Raw genomic sequence first — 20564 nt, 5'->3', positions numbered from 1 at the left:
GGAAATCTTGCATGAAATCAGAATCACCTTGTGTCAATTCTTAGAGCAGCAGTAGACAGTGTAGTCGCCCCTATCCCAGGGCATGCAATACTTACAAGCTGTTTTCCAAAATCAAGAACTAGAATCTTGAAAAATTGTACAATTTGATGAACTATCAGCATTTTTGACATGTTTTCTTTATTTTTTGATGGCCACATTACTGTTTGACCTGCTTTATGACCATTTGAGATGTTTCTGAGCCAATGGCCATCTTAGTTTTCCCAGCCTCCTTTTATTTATTTTAATATTATTTTTTAATTTATTTATTTTCTAAAAGGCTGAGAAAATTTAAATGTCTTCTTTTCTGTCTGGTCTTGTGCATAATTAGTTTGAATGCTAATTATGTATTTTTTCCCATTTGAGTGTATTTGGCACTAATTGATTATATATTCCTCTAGATATGCAAGAATTGTACAAGTTGCTTTGATCGACAGATACCATGTGTTTCATTGAACTGTCCGGTGCTTTTCAAAGTCTCCAGAGTGAGCCGAGAACTATCTAAGGCACCTTATCTTCGTCAACTACTTGATCAGTTTTAGATTGCATATGTCACAGGATTCCAGGTGCTATTTTTGTTTTCAATGTTTACCATTCTAAAACTGTCATGCATGGTCCTTCAATTTCATCTTGTCCAGGATTTTCATACATTGTTGACTTGTTCTAAAAATAATGAATGTTTGTTCTAAGTAAATTAAAAATACATTTGGTAATCTGTTAATAATTCATTTTTAATGATGCCATTCTTTTGCCTTTTTAACATTGTTTTATAATACAAATGTTGAAATAACTGTGTTATCATCTTGTAAACCCATTTCAGAATAAAAAAAAATATTTCCCTGTGGATTTCTGTAGTAATACTGAAAATCTTTGGGAAACTGCTATTGTGTTTTATTGAACTATCAGGATGTGTGTTACTGATATCTCATCAACTTTAAATTTTGACTGCAAAATATTTTGTAAATACACTTTTTTACTTTTCAAATAACTGACTAAAATAATGTGCAATGGATTTTATACAATTTTAAAGTTGATTGGGATATTTCTTCATTTTGCTTGATTCCAAGTAGATTTGTTGTTTTGATGAAACTGCAAACAGTAGTAAGTGTAGCATTTTTGAAACATTTTCTAAAATCACTGTCTTGCTTTGGCTATTAATGGGGGCATTGTGAGGAACTGTGCAAAGACATTTTTGTTATAAAACTGTGGGACTGTTGCAATACTTTAAATAAAAAAAATCCATTTTTGCTTTTGTATAGACGTTTCTATTGCTTCTAAATATGCTTAAATATTTCATTATGTACTGTACAGTTAAAATTTATTTGCCATCATAAGAAAATGTGTATTTAGAATATTTGTACAACTGTATAAAATGAAATTATGTGGTCACAATACATTTTTTAATTGGAAATCATTTTGTTTTTAAAAATTATTGCAACCATAGTAAATTTAATAAAATCAAATAAATGTGCATTTTTAAATCTCATTGTAGTTGAACTGGAATTTTTTAAACAATCTTACTTAAAGTGAGTGAATCAGAATTATCTTTAATGAGTAGAAATTGCTCAGTGTTGCTATTCAAAAAGCCTATAATGAATATATAAAATAAAGAGTATTTTGATGATCTGAATTTTACTGAGGAATTTCCTGAAAGAATATTGCCCTTAAAAATATATGAGCTGGCAAACGCCATAGCTTACCGATCTTTGGAGGAAAAAATGGTGTAGAAATAGCCAGATGATTCAAGCAACTACAGTGAATATAAAAACTCATGAGCTGCACCATAGAATTCTATCAATACTTGTGTTTATATGATAGTGGAAAGTAGTAGTAACATTTATTTTCGACATGTTGAAAACTGAATATTTTTTGCTCTTTAACATAACCATAGAAATATTTTTTTAAAAGTGTTCATCCCAAACTAAACAGCCTAAGTGTCTTATTAAATAAGTAGCTTTTAAGTGTTTTAAGGCCAAGAGGATTGAGACACCCTATACCCCAGGAAGCAATGTATTTCAGTTATGGGAGCAACCATAGATAATATCTAGCTTTTAGGAAAGGGGATGTGAGGGTCCTCAGCTCATGATATTAGAACTTGGTGCTTATTGTATGCAATTGGTCAGGAAAGATAATCCAGAAGGGATCCTGGAGTGACTGTGCAATTTTAAAAGTAATGACCAATATGTTGAATTGGATTTAGAACCAAACCAGCAGTCCGTACAGCAAATGTAGCATAGTTGTCAGACTGCTAAAGTGGACCTAACAGTAGGTGGACAAGTTTCATATTATGGACTAATTACAGCTTCAAGATTGTTCCAAAAGCTGCGGCGTGTAAAGTGCGTTATATCTGGTGTGATGAATGCCTCAAGTCACTTTTATCAAGGCCTCCAGTAGAAAACGGCTTGAAATGATACACCAATGAAAACTGGTCATGGTCTCCATCTGATGGTATCTTTAATCCAACAATTGTGCCTTGCCCCAACTAACATTTAAATGTTAACAAGGAAGAAAGCATGAGTCCTGTGAAGCAATCCCAGATACAAACATTCATTCCCCTTGCGGGAGTCAATCCATGCTTAGTTCATAAGTGTTGTAGCAAAGAAGAATGTTATTAGAAAGAAATTCCTAAAGGGAGGCAAGCACACATTGCTTTCCCTTTTGGGGTCTACGGTCAATGGTCAACACATTCAGTACCATAGTTATACTGTACCAACTAAAACTTCTCCAGGCTTCAAGCAAACCATAAATATTTGTTACTATCAGTATAGAAATTAGCTTCTAAGCTTTGTCCTCTGTTCATCGTGCACAACTGCTCAATTATTACTTGCAGTCTTTCTCAGAGGTTTCCTAATATCATTGTGAAGAAGCAAAACACAATATAAATGATGACAAAAATTGCTTATTTCCATATTATTCAACAACGCCAATTGAAACTACCCACTTCGGTAGAAGCAGAACTATTGCTAATCAGTGCCTTCATTCTCTAATACTTTCAAGCACTTCCAAAACAAAAAAAAATACTATCAGTGGTCAGAGAGATCTTAATAGGACCTATGAGAATACATTCCCTTTATCTTGGTTCCTACAAAGGTCATGGATCATAGCAACCAAAGCCATTTTTTATATTCATTTATCAAAATCTATCAAATTCTGCAAGACAAAGATGAAAAGGACTGAACAGAAAACCAGGAAAAAAATTAGTGTTTTCCTCCAGCAAAAATATCCTGTGGATCTGAAGGCCTTCTAGTTGGCTACAACCAGACAAAACACATGGAATTGTGCAGCTATAGCTTCTTGATCTTGGCCAGAAATTATATCTTGTGCAATATATCAGTCTATGATTATTCTTTCACATAATGTCAATTTATATAACATTTGCATTTCCTCCTCAAACTCAATAACTATAAATGTTTTATATATCTTTATACATCTTTCTACATCAGCTCCTATTTTAAAAAAATACTCTTTTCCTACAAAACTATTCATCTAGAACAGGCATGTCAAACTGCCGGCCCATGGGCTGGATGTGTCATGCCAAAACTGCGCCCACCCCATTGCCGGCAATGGGGGAAAAGTCGCAATACGTCATGTGACGTCGTGAGTTTGACATGCCTGATTTAGAATTTTTCTAATTCTAATTTGATTCAATGTAAACCATTCTTCTAATTTTACAATTCATATATTAAATGAAAATGTCCAAATTTGCTTTTCAATTAGATTACATTTTAGGTTCCTAAGCCAATTTCTCTAAATCAATCAGTTGTCTGTATTTAGCTTAATACTAAATTTATCTTTTATCATTTATCATTTACCTTTGTTTTAGTCATTGTTCAGTGCCATCAAGTCAGGCCAAACACTTCAGCAGCTATAAGAAACACTGCCACCGTATCTTGGCTGTAGGTTCTTCATGTATCTCTTTGAAATTGTCTGTTTACCTTATCTGTTATTTCTCCCTATTTCCTCCAATTTTGTCAAATAGATCTTTTTTCCTACCCTAATCACTCACTTGTACTTTTTGCCCAAAATATGTGAGTTTCTGTTTGCTGATCATTGCCTCAAGGCTTAATGGTCCAGGACTTACTGCTTGCTGCTTCTGGCAGTTTATGGTATACTTAATAACCATCTTGAAAGCTATAAATCAAATGGATTCTTTTTCCCCTGTTGTTCTGTCTTTATATACAGCTTTCACTGTTGTAAAGGACTATTGGAAGAAAAATATCTGTTATTGTCACAGAAATACTCTCATCTGCCATGAAATAGTCTGAATTTTGTTATTGCCTTCCCTCCCCAGAATTAATCATTTATCTCGAACACATACCCATTTTTAAACCTAAATAAATAAAAAAGCTTCTACAGCCTTACTTGCTACAGAACTGTTGAAGTCCACACATGGCTGCAGTTGAAAAACACTATTCTAACAATTCTTCACCATCAATTTTAAGTCTATAAAATATACAGCTTATTTTATATAAATAATACATTATCTTAAAATTTAGCCCTGAGATTACATTTTCTATTTTTACTTCCATTAATGGCTCTTTTAGTTCTCCTAATATTCTATTAAAAAGTGGTTATTAAAGCAATTCTTCTATTTAGTAGAATCTTGGAATAGGAATTTACATCACTCCAACAATCCTTCAATATCCTATTCTTTCCCCCAAATTCTGTTCTTACAGTAGCTTGTTTATTGTAAAGATTTCTCAGAAACGTACTCAAGTATACTGGTACATCCAGTAGTTTTAATACATTCCACATGCTAGTGTGATCTACACAAGGTTGGCACACTACAGCCCACAAATTAAATATATAGACCACTGCCTGTATTTGTGCAGCTCATGAGCTAAGAATGATGGGCAGGTGATCCAGGCCTATTGGTGGCTTCCTTGTTGATAACACAGTGCCATTCAATGGTTGCCATGCTCCCTGGCCTGCAGACCTTTCAGCCATGCCCACAGAGGCAGAGGGGCAGGATCTGACTCTTTACTGCTCTTCCTGACCTACACTATCAAAAAACTTACTACAGTCAATAAAAGAAAAATAGTTGTCTTCTGAATTAAAAAAAAATATTTGTATTTATTGACAATATTTGTAGACCAGACATTCCACCTAAGGCCAATAGCATGCTAAAATATTTTTAACCATAGGAACACAAGGAAACAGGGTGTTACCTATACTTTGTCCCTATGTGCCATGACAGAAAATGTCCTGTGGAGAAGGGTCTCTCAGCAGGCCCTCTTACTATGTGGGCAAAATCAATTTTGGCATTTAAGCTGCCAGCCACCAGCTGCCCTTGCAGCTTCTCTCCAAGCTTCTTTTCCCCCAAATCCTTTCAATTAGCATTTAAAAGCTCCACATTTCATGTGGATATCGACTCCAGCCCACCTGCCACTCCACCTTCTGTGACTCCTGTGAGAATCTATCTCTATCAACAAAGTAATTACAAACAGTTTTTGTTTGGTATTTGTAAGTATGCAACAAGCATCAGCAAGATGCTATGATGGAGTGCAGGCTTATCACAGTACATGCATTTTACATCACTGCATTCTAATCTCTATATCAATGTCATATCAATATTAGTAGACATAGAGTAGTTAGTATATTAAAACTTTGGAACACTATAAAATTACAGTTCCATAAGTATTACGTGAGTAATTTCCTGTTTGGCAGCTTGCCTCTTGTAGATCATCTATTGTAATTAGTTCTTGTATATCTTTTTCCTTTACAAATATTTATCATTTTAGAATAACATTTGTAAAGAATATCACTACAATTTTTCTATTACTTATCACCCTCATTTGCCTCTATAATCTTCATGGTTACTCACGAGTAATCCCATTTTAATGTATTTTATTTCTCTTGTCCTTTTAATACCAATTCTTTCCTGTTTTATAAAAGCTTGCCTGTTGGTTGTTCTTTATAAAATAATTATCCTTTCATAATAAACATTTAAAGTCTATACTGAGTATTACATCTTTGATGTTGCCCAAGGCTTTCATCTTCTGGTTTTCCCTGGCTATGATAGCTTATTTTGAAAGACAACTGAATCTTTTTTCACTTTCTAATGAAAAATCTAATATTTGTACTTAATTCCCTAATAAACAAGTCTATTATTATTATTCAAGAAAAATCACATTTTCCAATTCCCCAGTAAATACAGTCCCTATTTCATTTTTATTACAAAATTATTGTAACATTGGGAACACACAAGAAAAAAAAATCATATTCAAGCAATAATTGCAATACGTTAAGGAAAACATACTGTAGAATAGAACGAAGTATCAAAAGGTACAAGTCAAAGTAATTCATAGTTTTTTGTACTGTTAACTTCAACATGCACACATCCAAAAAGATGTAATATACATACACTGTTGGGAGACATGATCTCCCCCAGTGATATTAAGGGTTACATTCAACAATAGGTAAGAAAACGCCCACTCATCCCCCTCAGGTTTCCTTGGTCTCCTTTCCCCACATTTAGATCTGCCCTCAGAATAACTTCAGTCGTTGTTTATTGGTGTACAGAGAGAAGGCAGATTCCAAACTCTCAAAATGTCTATTCCACGTGTAAATTAATATTCAGTAACTTCAGTCAGCCCACTACAAAAGCTGCTGTAGTAGTTGTAGTTAATTATCTGGTAAGAATAAGAATCATTAAAATGATCCTCGTCATCACAACTTAATCACCATTTACAGTAGTTTAGAAATACTAACAGTGCATTTTAATCATACCTGGTGTTCATTTTACACTTACAAGCATCTAATTCTGGCAGTTAAACTATTATCAGTGAATATATTTTGATCAAGAGTTTTTAATGAATGATCAAAATTTCAACATTATTTGTCCAATGCTAGCCACAATAAGGCTTTCTCGTACTGGTACTGTAAAAATAATTAGCATTGATTTTTCTTTTCACATAGACAATATTTAATTTTTAAGAAAGTCGCTTTTTCAATTAACCTCCCCAGCTTGATTATGTCTAAATGTTATGGTTCTAAATTCCTATAATCTTTGTCCAACACAAAGATCCTGCTGATTAGGAATTATGAATACTGCAGTCAAACACATCTAGAAGGCACTATATCTAAACAATTTGCTGAAAGTTAATTTTTTAAAGATACCATCAGATTTTACTGATTTATACTATAACATTCGTAATAGAACATCTCTGAGGGGCGATTTCTTAGTTTTTAATTTTAAAATTATGCAAGAAGTTACACAAAGGTATCAAGTACCATAGTATCATGCTATTTAAATATAAGGTCACTTTATAGTGCAGCTGGGATGACCACAAACACACCATTTTATTTTAAATTATGATCCGTACTTGAAAATGCAGGTAGAGAAAAACAATCCTGTTTGCATTTTGAAATTGATCAGATTTTCTGAGGCAGATTCACCTTCCTTACCCCTTAAAGCAGGGGTTCTCAACCTTGGCAACTTTAAGACTTGTGGACTTCAACTCCCAGAATTCCTCAGCCAGCTTTGCTGGCTGAGGAATTCTGGGAGTTGAAGTCCACAAGTCTTAAAGTTGCCAAGGTTGAGAACCCCTGACTTAAAGTCTTCAATGGACTACAACACATATTTTAGAAAACCCAAAGCAGCCATGGGATTCCTCTTGGGATTGCAGGTGACTTTTCTCTGCTTTGCAAGCATAACCTGAGATTATAGTTCATCATTGCTAAACTCGATGAGCAATCTTAACCTCCAGTTTATTCAGTCCACAGGGTTACTATAACTATTATATCAGTATAAATTCAAATCCTTTTCAGCAAGTATTTCCGTTATACAAAGTGCTTCTGAGCAAATTTTTAAAATATGTATTTGCTAATTTAGCCATGACTGTGGTCATGAATTTTTTTAAAAAAAAATCATTCTTTTTGTTACATAGGATAGAATATATTTAGGATTCAATCTAAACGCATGGAACTGTTGAGTTAGAAATGCAGAGGTCTTCAAGGATTGATTTTCCAGATTATCTTGTTTCCAGAGATGACATCGATGAATTGAAGATTCTTATTCTTCAACCCTTTCAGGTACAGTACACAGATTATAAACAACATTTTATAAGCCAACAATGAGTAGGACTCCCCAACCCCCAGTCCGTGACCTGGGCCTAGGTCGTGGCCCGTTGGTAACCAGGCCGCACAAGCAGCAAGTGAGCGTGTGCGTGCATGCACAAAGCTGCATTTGTGGAAGTGGTACACACACAAAACCCTCCCCTCTCTCCACCTGCCACCCCCACTGGTCCGCCAAGCTGGAAAAGTTGGGGACTGCTGGAGGAGAACACATAAGTTCTGTTTATTCAAATTATAGCTTTCACTTTCCTGAAAAAAATATTAAATTTAGGAAACATTCTATTTTGTCTTTCAGTCACTCTCATGGTTACATAAAGGGGTTCCATTACCACTTCCCTCATATTTTAAAATACTTTAAAATAAAAAGGCCTTGCTTAGAATTCAGCAAATTTCCCACCAATATTGAAATAATATATGATCCTAGGGTTGAAATTCTGATCTCCTCAAATTTTTTCCCACTAAAGTAAGACAGCTTAATCATTCTTAGTTGAATTCTTCTGTTTTGGGGATCTGACAGCAAGTACAGGAGAAGAATTAAATGACAAATTCTCTGAAGGAATCTGGCTGGAGATGGTGGTAGTAAATTCTCCTTGGATCTTCTTAGAGGTCTCTATGACAGAGTTCCTTAGTGTGTCATTCATCTCAATTATTTCAAAGTCCACTTCATTCCATTCTCTGATTTCACTATCCTCATCATCGTCTTCAGGATAGGTGTTGGACAATAAAGCTTCTTGAACTTCCCTGTCTCCAGCATCCTTCAATTTGGCATCATCGGAGGATGTCGCTAATTTATACATCACAGGGAACAGTACTGCTGTCATGACAGCTGCTCCCAACGCAGTGTACATGAGCACTGGGAGAGTGGGAAAATATCCTTGAAGGAAGCCAACCGCCCCAGGAATACACATTTCTCCTAGAGCTGCACCCATTACAAACATTGCTGCAGATTTCCCTTGAACAGTGGTGTACTGCTCTAGCCAAGAAATGCCACTGGGAAAGATAGTAGCCATTGAGGCACCATAGACTGCAGAACCAACCCACAGAGCAACTGAGTGTACATTGAAGAGGACCAGGAAGAGTGATGACACAGTAGAGCCTACGATACTTATCAGGATCATAGATCCAGGATAAGAGCAGGTAGCAAAGCAGATTGCCAATCCTCTGCAAGCTGCAAAGGTTCCCCAAAAGACAGCGTTCAACCCTGCTGCTTCCGTTTCTTTCATAAAGGCATAGGTTTTTGCATAAGTAAAGATGTAGGAGCCGTAGGTGACCTCTGCTCCAACATACCAAAAAAAAAACACAGAAAGAAGTAGTACGAGAGCATGGTGATATTTTGCGATTTGGTATTTCTGCATGGAAAGTTTTGTTCTACCATGAACAGAACTGCTCCTCAAATATAAAGTAAAGAAAAACAATGCAACAAGTAAGAGGTAAGTGCCAATCACAGCATAAGACCACACAAAATTCCAGTTCAAATGAAGCTTTGGCCACAACGTAGCACCAGGAGAATTCGCAGCTGACTGGTTATCAATACTGCTACCCTGATGTATCTGCAATTCAAGAGCAGAACCACCCAGTGCCATCTTCGCCAGGATGGGAGCTACAAAAGCGCCAAGGGCAAAACTGAAATGCAAGGCCTGTATGTGCGGACCAGCTTCTGCTTGCCACGTGTCCAAAGCCAGAACATTCCCACCTGAAAGACAAAGATTCAGGGTCAAATTTTCACATTAAAAAGTTTCATCAACTTACGTGACATCTTTACCTAACACATGCCGTTCCCTTCCTATTCCAACTGGCATCTGTTCAAGGTAGGTACTGTACTTTTGCAATTTTGTCTTCACCAAAGCAGTCTTCTCCCTGGCTGTCTTGTTTCTTTGTTTCATTACAGCTCATTCCCGTTTTCAACTTTGTGAAATGACCACAAAGTGAACAGAGGAGAGGGAATCATGTGCTCCTCCAGATGTTGTTGGACTCCATTCCCAATAGGCCAAATTAATGTGGACAGGAGTAATATGAACTGGAATCTCTAGAGCTGGCTGAGGACTTCTGGGAGTTGAAGTCCACAAGGCTTAAAGTTGCCAAGGTTGAGGACCTCTGCTCTAAAGGCCAAAGCTGTCTATTATTAAGATGTACCAGACTAGGGACGTCCAAACTCAACTTTATCCTCAGATATGGAAGTTCAGTGGATGAATTGGGACTAGTTAATCTTTCATAGTCCAGCCTAGTTTCCAGGACTTCTGTGGAGAAAAACTGAAGGAGGAAACTGCTAGAAAAAAGCAGAATACAAATTCTAACCAAAAGTAATAAAATAAGTTCCAAGAACACTGCCATTCATCTAATATTCTATTCTTACAGAAGGGCTCATTTTTTTATTTCTTTAAATTACGTTTTCTTATGGCTACACTTTCCTGTATGTTATATTTCAATGAAGCCCAACTGAGGAAGTGGCCATTTAAACTGCTTTTACAGTTCAAGAAATTATTTCCAACCTTCAATTGGAATTTTTCTTGTTGTAACTTTAATACAGTTTTCTATATCCTGCACTCTAGAATGCTAGAAAACAGACCTTGATCTTCCAATTATTTTACTCTTCCGGTATTTGAAAAGTAGTATCATATTCTCCCTCAGTCTTCTGAAGGATAAACATTCTTAATTTCTTCAAACTATCCCTAAATATATGTGTTTCTCTAAAACCTTAAATATGGTGTTCAGAATTGGACACAATACACAAACTAAAGGTTGTATGATTAAAGTGGAACTATTACTTTCTATGACTTCTATGCTATACTTCTGTTCATTTAATACCCACTTAGAGGCTTAACAGGATCAGACCAACTTAATACTTAGACTACCAGAGAACTATGGGCTGCACATTATTTGGCAAGCCAATTCCATGCTATTGTTAAGAAAACTGCATGAAGGTATCTATTAGTCTTACTCTTTTAAACAATCTTTTGGTTTTCTCCCTTGCTCTCTCATTCAGTCCTAGTCTGAGTCACTTTTCCATGTCTCTATAGTATTTCTCTTGATCCCCTCAGCAAAAATAATGATCTTCTGTAACCATTGCCAGACTGAAGTACTTAAAGTACTGTATGTACATCTATATGAAGAAATCTTTCTATATACAAATCAACTTTCTTAGGACTATCCCAAAGATGCTTTTTTTTCACAAGGCAACTGGACTTTCTTGTTTTTCTTTGAAAACGTTTCGCTTCTCATCCAAGAAGCTTCTTCAACTCTATCTTAGGACTCTTCAGCTCTGTTTTAGGATTAAAGTACATACAGTTCTCAATCTCTGATTTTTTACCATCACCACCCCATGCAAACAGAAAAAGGAAAATATAACCAAGTGGTGAAATTTAGTTTGGCCTTTGGTCAAGTAAGGAAATTTGCGGGTTCAAATATTTTATGCACATGATACACACTTAGCAATGTATTAGGAATACATAATTTATTATAAAGGAATGTAACACAGTTCTACTGAATGATCTCAACATGATGGAAGGAAAAAAAAAGACATACGTATAGTAAGTTTTTTTTTTTTACCTGTATCCAGAATTCCCATTGTAAAACCAATGACGGACATCACGGTTGTTAACAAGATGGCTTTCTTACACCATGGAATAGCATACAGGCCTACTGTTGTACCCAGCATAGATAAGCCTATAAATATAAATAATTTAAAAACTTCCAATAGAACATTTTAAGAATTAAAATTGCCCATGTTTTATTTTAAATCCAGTAAATTCAAAGCCAGTATAATTTTGATTTGTGTTTACAATTATTACTAAATCATGGAGAAATGTAGCTTATTTAATGTAGCAGTCTTATATCAAATGTAGTCATGTTTTAGGCTGCGATCGTCAGCATTTATAATTTGGAATAATGCTACTGATCTCTATGGGGCTTTTTTCCTAATAGTATATTTTGGATTTAGGTTTCAGAAGTTTGCTCAAAGGTTAGAAAGCATTGCTTCAATGGTTTAGAAATACTGCAGCATAGAAAACAATTTGCTTCAATCAGTTTAAAATTGCTTCTCATCCTTCCCCAAACCTTGACTTCTGCAGAATTCTGAAGAGTTTATTTATTTGTATGCTGTCCATTTCTGAAGCGTCAAGTGGCTAACAATCACAAACTCCATACAATAACCCCTCCAACAATTATACAAATAAATCCACCCCAAATGAATTTAAAAAAGAGAGGAAGGAAAGCATATGAAGTCACATGACCACCACTACATCCAAATTCATAACATTCTTTCCTCCTGGGCTACATGGAAAAGCCGGGTTTTGTCTGCTCTCCAAAACCCAGGAGAGAAGGTACTGACTACATCCAAGGCATAAGAACATCAACTGCAAATCCCCTTTTCTTAGGAGCTTTCAGATGTCTTTCTTTGGCCAGAAATTACTTTATTTCATCTGACTGGATGGGCAGATGAAGATGGAGAAGGTGGTCCCTCCGATAACTGAGTCTGGAGCCAAGAGACTTTAAAGGTGACAAGAAGCACCTTCAACTGCATTCAGAAGCCAGCTGGCAACCAATGGAACATCCAAAGCAATGGGGTCACCCATGTACGATGGAAAATACTCATCCTTGACCAGCCTGTCATGTTTTAGACTAGCTATCACTTCCAAATGCTTTTCAAGGGCAGTCCCACGTACAGTCTGCTACAGTAATTGAAATAGGAGGTAAGCAAGGCTCCCTGACTCAGGAATGGTGCACAAAATGGAGCTCTGAAAAAGCCAGTCCCAAATACAACTGAAAGTCTGTAGACTGCAAAAGGAAGTCTTACATAGAAACTAGGAAGGCAGTCTCATATAGCAATGCCACTAAACTTGCATGGCAGTTCAGTGGTATCTCTATGTCAGTGATGGCGAATCTTTTAGAGACTGAGTGCCCAAACTGCAACCCAAAACCCACTTATGCATCGTCAAGTGCCAGTGGGCGTGGCCAATTGGGTGGGCGTGGCTGCAGTGGTAATGGCAGACTGGGTGGGACTAAAAAGTTCAATCAATTCCAACTTTGCAATATCTTTTTTTTTCCCGCAAGAAGTTGAAATTGACTGATTGAACCTTTTTTTTTTTTTGCACACGGCGGCGGAGGCCTAAAGCGAAAAATGTTATAAAACCCATCTGAAGGCCTAGGACTGGGACGACGGCGTGCGTGCCCACAGAGAGGGCTCTGAGTGCCATAGGTTCGCCACCACTGCTCTATGTCATACATCTTTATATGTAATATGTTTAAAAGTCCTAAAACCCATTTGTTAATAAAGAATTGTGACTCTGAAACCAAGGCAAAAGGATTGAGAACACTTGAGTAAGTGAGATAAAAAAAGAACTTGAAACAATGTTCTAAATAACTAATGCAAATAAGGAAGCAATCAATAGAAATGCACTTCCTTGACTATGTTAAAAAGGGAATGACTTACTTTTTTAGTAGACGGGATTGCTGAACAGAAAGTATCAAAATATTTCAGTTCTCTCTGCTCCTTATTTTGATATAAATTGCTTTTGAATGACATCCTAAAGTCACTGGTCTAAGACAGGGGTCCCCAACCCCCGGTCCGTGGACCAGTACCGGGCTGCAGCATGTCAGCAACCAGTCAGCACAAACAAGCAAAGCCCCATCTGCGAGATGCAGGCAGCACACAAAACCACACACCCTCCAGTCTGCAGAAAAACCTCTCTTCACGGAACCGGTCCCTGGTGCCCAAAAGGTTGTGGACCTCTGGCCTAAGACTATAAGAATTCAGTCCCGATTACTTTTCCAAAGAATACAGCATATTACAAATGATGCACTCATTCTGTTTTTGTTGAGGGTTTCCACTGCAGAAAATTGGATGCAGTAGACATTTGATTAAATACAGCTAAAAGCCAGAGTAAAAATAGTCTGATTTATTGGTTGGTAAGACAGCAATCAGAATATTAAATTCTGAGCACCAACTAGGGCAAATGGAGAAGACAAACACCAAGAAAACCAAGAGCTTGTAATGATAAATTTAAGAGGTGACCGAATCTACTCTGCTGGAGTTTGTTCCAGATAGCTGAACTACATGATTCCAAGGTCCCCTGTAATATTTTTGTTCATCCCTGTAATGGACACACATGTAGATGAAGTTAGAAAACTTCAGGAAGAGGTTAAAAGAAAAGAGCTGATGCAATTACTGTCCCATTTCTGATTCACTAAGTAGAAGGATTTTCAACTTTGTATATTGCTTTTGTCTATTTCTCATTATTGTATAATACAGTATATCTGTAAACACAAGTATTACTCTCTTAGGGATAGATATGCAACACCTCTTCTACTAAAAGGACAACAATCTATATTATTCATATTCAATTTTTTTCCACTTACCCAAAAGAAACTTGGAGTTCATGCAGTCAAACAGTATTCCACCAATTAGAGAACCACCAAAGTATCCCAATGAACGGCCTACGAAAATATATGAAATCTGACTGACATTTTTGTTCACATTTGCAGCCAAGTCTTGAAATGTAGGTCCTAGAATAGCAATAGCCATTCCCTAGAAAGAAATAAAATCAATAGGAAATAAAAAAATAGCTGTTCTTAATAAAGCTTTGCAAAATTGTTCAAACAATTCAGCATGCTTATTTGAAAATAAGGCTGACTGAAGTTAATGGACTACATCACAGATCGGCAACCCGCAGCTCGGGAGCTGCATGTGGCTCTTTCAGCCTTCTCCTGCGGCTCCCAGCCTCCTCCACCATTTGCAGAGAGAGAGACAGAAACAGAGGCACTTGCGCTTCCCTTCTCTCTCCCCCCCCTCTCTCTGTGTACATGTGTAAAAAAAGAGAATGGCCTCACGCTATTCTCGGACAAACTGACAAGCTTATTGGGTGGGGCTCCTGCCTTTGCTGCATCTCAGCAGGAAGCAGAAGCGCTATCTATCTATCTATCTATCTATCTATCTATCTATCTATCTATCTATCTCTCACTCACTGACTCACTGAGTGGGGGAAGAAGACTGGCAGACCAAGGGCAGGAGAGAGCCAGCCAGCCCAATAAGAATGTGTGTCAGCTTGTCAGAGAACAGTGTGAAGCCAGCTTGCCAGGTGAGCAGATCGGAGAGAGGGAGAAAGGGGAGGGAGACAAAGAGAGGGGGAGAGAGAGAGGGAGGGAGAGGGGAGAGAGAGAACATGCACAGCAGCCTTTATTTCTTTTTAATTAAACTCTTCAATCAAGCTCCCCCTCACGTGCACGGGCAAGTTTTACGGCTCCCAGTGTTTTCTTTTATCTGGGAAATGGGTCCAAGTGGCTCTTTGAGTGTTTAAGGTTGCTGACCCCTGGACTACATCAACCCTCACTTTTCTGTGCAGATACCATAGAATAACACAATTACCAACAGAGTGTTTCTATGAAGCCTATAAAAGAAAGCCTAGAAGCAGAACTAGTTCCATTTGTTGCTCCCTCCAACTTATATTGCTTAGGGTTTCTTTTCTTTTTGGTGTTTTTAAGTCAATCTTGACTCCTGGCAACTGCCTAAACAAGTCTCTGCAGTATCCTTGGCAAGATTTTCCAGAAGTGGTTTGCCACTGTTTGCCATTGTCTCCTACCTAGGGCTGAGAGAGGGTGACTGCCCCAAGATCACTCAACTGATTTTATGCCTCAAATGGGACTAGAATTCACAGTCAGTCACAGTCAGATTTCTAGCCTGATACCTTAATTACTACACCAAACAGGTTGTCCCATTGTTCTTTTAGAGCAGGGCTTTTCAACCTTTTACAGATTATATCACTTTTAGGATATGTCAATATTCGAGTACCACCAGTCACCTAGCAAGGTGTCAAAAACTTGGAAGACCAAAAAAAAAAAAAGGAAAAAAGTGATAAAGTACAGGTAGTACAATTCGCTTAGTGACTGTTCAAAGTTACAATGGCACTGAAGTGACTTATAACCATTTTTCACACTTATGACCGTTGCAGTATCCCCTGGGTCATGTGATTTATATTTGGATGCTTGGCAACTGATTTATATTTATGATGGTCACAGTGTCCCAGGGTCAGGTGGTCCCCTTTTGCAACCTTTTGACAAGCAAGTCAATGGCAGGGCTGCTTGTGGCCAAGTGCTAAGGCGGGACTTTCTTCAGACCCTCCCTCCCTTTCATTCCAATCTCCCTCCCTCCTCTCTTCCTTCCTGTTTCCCTCCCTTCCTCCTTCCCTGCCTCCCTCTTATTTCCATCTCCTTCCTTCTGAAGGAAGAATTTGAAAACACCACACCCCATATTTTTCCTCTTCCATATATTTATCAAACAAGGAAAAGCTTCCAGAGACAGAAAAGACAAGCCGCTGAGGGAAGTAGCTTAAAAAGGCACATTCCCCTTTAAGAATTAACTATTGGCTAGAAAGGAAAGTTAAGGAACCTGCTGCCGGCTAAGACAGCCTCCCCAAATGGCTCCATTCATAAGTAAATTAATGCTATAGGCAAAATCCATTCAGGACAAAAATATTTCAAAATCCCTTGCAGCAAAACTTACAGCTAACAATAGCAGAGCAATAGAATTAGAACCCAAAATCCAATACGGGACATCAGCCATCAGCCACAATATAAATTGCCAAACACTCCTTAAGAACACAAAGCCCACATTGGACAAATCCCAGAACTTCAAAGTCACAAAATCACCTAAGAATCCTTCCACTCTCCAGTTTGTTGTTCAGCTGATCCAGAACCGAACTGCTGAAACGGCACTTTGCTTCTGCCAATAAACATCTCTCGAGTAGCCGGAGCAGTCGGCTACCTCTCGCCTATTTCAAACAGCTTCATTTTTTTTCTTTTCTCCTGGCTTTTTTTTCCAACTCTTCCTTCCTGCTCTCTACCTCCCTTTCTCATTGCCATCTCCTCCCTCCCTCCCTCCGTGCCTCACCTCTAGCCGATGCTGCCTTTCTTCATTCCTCCTGAAGGGCAACCCCTCCCCCGCTGCATTTCTTGCCTGTCATTGCCACCTGAGTGTGCGCCTGGCATGGATGGCTGCCACAGAAGTTGTAGATCGGCTCCTGGCCAACCTATTTGATCTCCTCTATTCTCTCTCCCCCCCCCTCCTCCTTCTTTTCCCTTTGGTGCAGCTCCAGCTGACTTCTCTTCCCAAGGCTGCATCTTCTTTTTCCTCTCCCTCTCCTGCCCAAACTACCTCCTTTTATAGCCTCTGCCCCCCATCCTCCTTTCTCTTCCGGGTGAGGTGGAAGTGCCAATCCTGGAGCCTCTGTCTCACCCCAGCCACCCTGAAGCTCCTGAGGACTCTCTCACGGCCAGTCCTGCACTGCGCCGCTTTGGCTCGTTCCCTCCACTACACTTGGTTAGGCTGGGCAGGGCCGCATACCACCTGCCAGATGCCAATGTACCACAGGTGGTACATGTACCACCGATTGAAAAGCTCTGTTTTAGAATATCACATGTCTATCTTGACTAGGGACCATAATAACTTTATTTAGGTGTCACAGAAAAAGTTGAAAGAACTCATCACGCAAACCACATGGATAAGGCCCAAGTTGCAACTGCTGATATCTTATTAGAAAAAGCATCTACGCTTACAAGAATAGTTGTATTGGAGTGGATTTTGTGTGCTTATGCATCAGGTTGCTCACACACTCAAATTCTGCACCATACCAGCTGAAATCTCCCATGAAGATTTCCCAGAATAGAGAAATTTCTGCAGGATCCTAGACACATATATTTGCCTTCATTCATGAGAGAAATTTCTCAGAAATTCTTAGACTGCTCTATGAGGTTTCTTTCTCAGACCATCAACTATCAAATTGTATCAGGAGGGGATCTACACAATAGGCTTCAAGGATGTCTTTTGAAAGGTGTGTCAATATGAAAATACACAAAGTGTCAAATACCCAGGCACTCCAGATCTCTGGCCAATTTGTCTATATGGATCAAAACCTCCATAAGGAATTATTCCTGTAACATCCATGGGCAATGAAGCCCTATCCAAAATAAATTTACCATCACTAATCAAATTTTATTATGGTCATTCACCAGCACCACACTCCAAAAAGAACTGTAAGAACTTTTGTCTACCTAAGCCAGGGGTTGGCAACCTTAAACATTCAAAAAGCCACTTGGACCCGTTTCCCAGAGAAAAGAAAACACTGGGAGCCGTAAAACTTGCGCGCGCACGCGAGGGGGGGAGCTTGATTGAAGAGTTTAATTAAAAAGAAATAGAGGCTGCTGTGCATGAGTTCTCTCTCTCCCCCCTCCCTCTCTCTCTCCCTCTTTATCTCCCTCCCTCTCTCCCCCCCTCTCCGAACTTCTGCTCACCTGGCAAGCTGGCTTCACACTGTTCTCCGACAAGCTGACACACATTCTTATTGGGCTGGCTGGCTCTCTCCTGCCTTTGGTCTGCCAGTCCTCTTCCCCCACTCAGTGAGTGAGTGAGTGAGAGAGAAAGAGAGAGAGAGAGAGAGAGAGTGCTTCTGCTTTTTGCTGCTTCCTGCTAAGATGTAGCAAAGCCAGGAGCCCCGCCCAATAACCTTGTCAGTTTGTCCGACACTCTCTTTTTTACACACGCAGAGAGAGAGTGAGAGAGAAAGGGAGGGAGGGAGGGAGGGAGGGAGAGAGAGAGAGAGAGAGAGAGAGAAGGGAAGCGCAAGTGCCTCTGTTTCTCTCTCTCTCTCTGCAAATGGCGTAGGAGGCTGGGAGCCGCAGGAGAAGGCTGAAAGAGCCTCATGTGGCTCCGGAGCCGCGGGTTGCCAACCTATGACCTAAGCTAAGCTTCAGTTAACTGACTTTTATTTTGTCTTTTATTGATATGCAAATTCATGTTTGTTACAATTTTCATGTATCACTAATAAAAAAAGGAGCCAAATAACATTCCTCCATCTACAGCATCTGAGTCCAAGCCTTTTTGTTAATCTCATCTAATGGTATCATGAAGACCGTGACCTACTCATTAACAAAAGGAAGTATTTTATTTATTCTTTAGCATGGAAGCTAAAATGCTGGTTCGAAGTCAGGGCTACCCAGCTTCAAGATGCCCACAGCATTTACAAAGTGCTTTTGAGCCAGATACTGTCTCTCATCCCAACCTAGATGATTCTTGCAAAAATGAAACCAGAAGACTTGCCAGGCATGCCATTTTAAATTTCCAGTGCAAGAGTGGGATGTAAAGATTCAGTGTCATGTAGTGGTTGTGATCATCAGCATTATACTGAGTGTATTGTACAGGTAGTCCTCAACTTACAACAGTTCGTTCAGTGACCATTCGAAGTTACATCATTGAAAAAAATGACTTATGACCATTTTTCACACTTATGTCCGTTGCAGCAAAATTCAGATGCTTGGCAACTGGCTCATATTTATGACAGTTGCAGTGTCCCGGAGTCACGCCTATCACTTTTTGTGACCATCTGACAAGCAAAGTCAATGGGGAAGCCAGATTCACTTAACAACTGTGTTACTAACTTAACAACGCAGTGATTCTCTTAACAAATGTGGCAAGAAAAGTCATAAAATGGCAAGGCAAAGCTCCCTTAACAAATTTCTCACTTAGCAACATAAATTTTGGGCGCAAGTGTGGTCGTACCTCGAGGACTCCCTGTATGTTAGGCTTGAATACCAAGGCATTTGTTCATAGTCCAGCAGGACCATGTTTTCTCCTTAAGGAAGACAGAGAGCCCCGGGCAGCCCACTCGGTCTGGGGTGGCGTGTCTGCCGACTGCCGCTCTTTCAAGGGCGCGAGAGGGCAGCGCCCACCCTGGGTTTCTTTCCCTCCCAAGAAGCTGCGGGCCCAGCCAGAAGGGCAGGGAACCCGCGGGGCAGCGGGTCATCGAAGGACGAAGCCGGCTGTCACCCTGAGCGCTGCCCGGCTGGCTCGCCCGCTTGCCTGACTTTCTCGCCTTCTTACCAGGCCCAGGAAAGCGGCGCAAAGAGCAGCCGAAATGCACCACTTCAGGGCCCGCCGGGAAGCCGCCGCCGCCGCCTGCTGCTTTCCCACGCCAAGGCCACCTCCTGCCCGGCTTCTTCGGCCGCTGCCATCTGCCACCTTTACAACCGGCTGAAGGGCAAGCCGCGCCGAGTTTCCGGGTAGTCCCTTCGGGGGCGACTCTCCGACGGCGGCTCTCTCCGCAGCGGCGTCCCCGAGGGCTCCCGCTTCTGGCGCTCCATCTTCTTCCAGCCGGGCAAAGCGGACCTGCTTCTTCGCACCCCCCGCCATGTCTATACCCGCGGGCCGCCGAGGCAGAGCCGGGCAGGCGACACGTAACCGACTAATCCCGAGCCAGCGGCATCTTGGCAGGCCAAGAAGTGCCTCTCTTTGAAAAACCACAAGTCCCAGAAAGCACCGCAAACCGCTCGTTTACGGTACGGAGACTGTCGCCGCAAATCACGTCCCTTCTGTTTTTACGCCAAGGTTATCTAATGCTCCCATTGGCTAACGTCAGGCGAATTAATTCGCATCTCCGGTTATTGACGTGACCGACGCCCACTGAAGC

General features: G+C 39.6%; 2 protein-coding genes across 3 annotated transcripts in view; one reads left to right on the top strand and one right to left on the bottom strand.

The window, feature by feature from the left end:
- REV3L (REV3 like, DNA directed polymerase zeta catalytic subunit) overlaps positions 1–3044 on the top strand; it is a 76642-nt gene extending 73598 nt beyond the window's left edge. For both annotated transcript variants that reach the window (XM_039351204.1, XM_039351203.1), the window contains one exon: positions 438–3044. In XM_039351204.1, the coding sequence (XP_039207138.1) occupies positions 438–578 (141 nt within the window). In that variant the 3' untranslated portion in view covers positions 579–3044. The remainder of the gene's footprint in view (positions 1–437) is intronic.
- A 3132-nt stretch (positions 3045–6176) lies between these two features.
- Positions 6177–20427, bottom strand: MFSD4B (major facilitator superfamily domain containing 4B). Its single transcript, XM_039351205.1, has 5 exons — positions 19979–20427; positions 14467–14635; positions 11659–11775; positions 7614–9805; positions 6177–7466 (listed from the first exon to the last, which is right to left on the bottom strand). The coding sequence occupies exons 1-4, from the start codon at positions 20285–20287 to the stop codon at positions 8586–8588; spliced, it is 1815 nt and encodes a 604-aa protein (XP_039207139.1). The 5' UTR covers positions 20288–20427; the 3' UTR covers positions 6177–7466; positions 7614–8585.
- Positions 20428–20564: the final 137 nt, after the last annotated feature.

This window comes from Crotalus tigris, unplaced genomic scaffold (assembly GCF_016545835.1).
Source record: "Crotalus tigris isolate CLP2741 ecotype Arizona unplaced genomic scaffold, ASM1654583v1 scf7180000018371.15429387391:27106975, whole genome shotgun sequence".
Taxonomy (NCBI): domain Eukaryota; kingdom Metazoa; phylum Chordata; class Lepidosauria; order Squamata; family Viperidae; genus Crotalus; species Crotalus tigris.
Note: the sequence above shows the minus strand (reverse complement) of the source record. Positions and strands in the feature narration are given on the sequence as shown.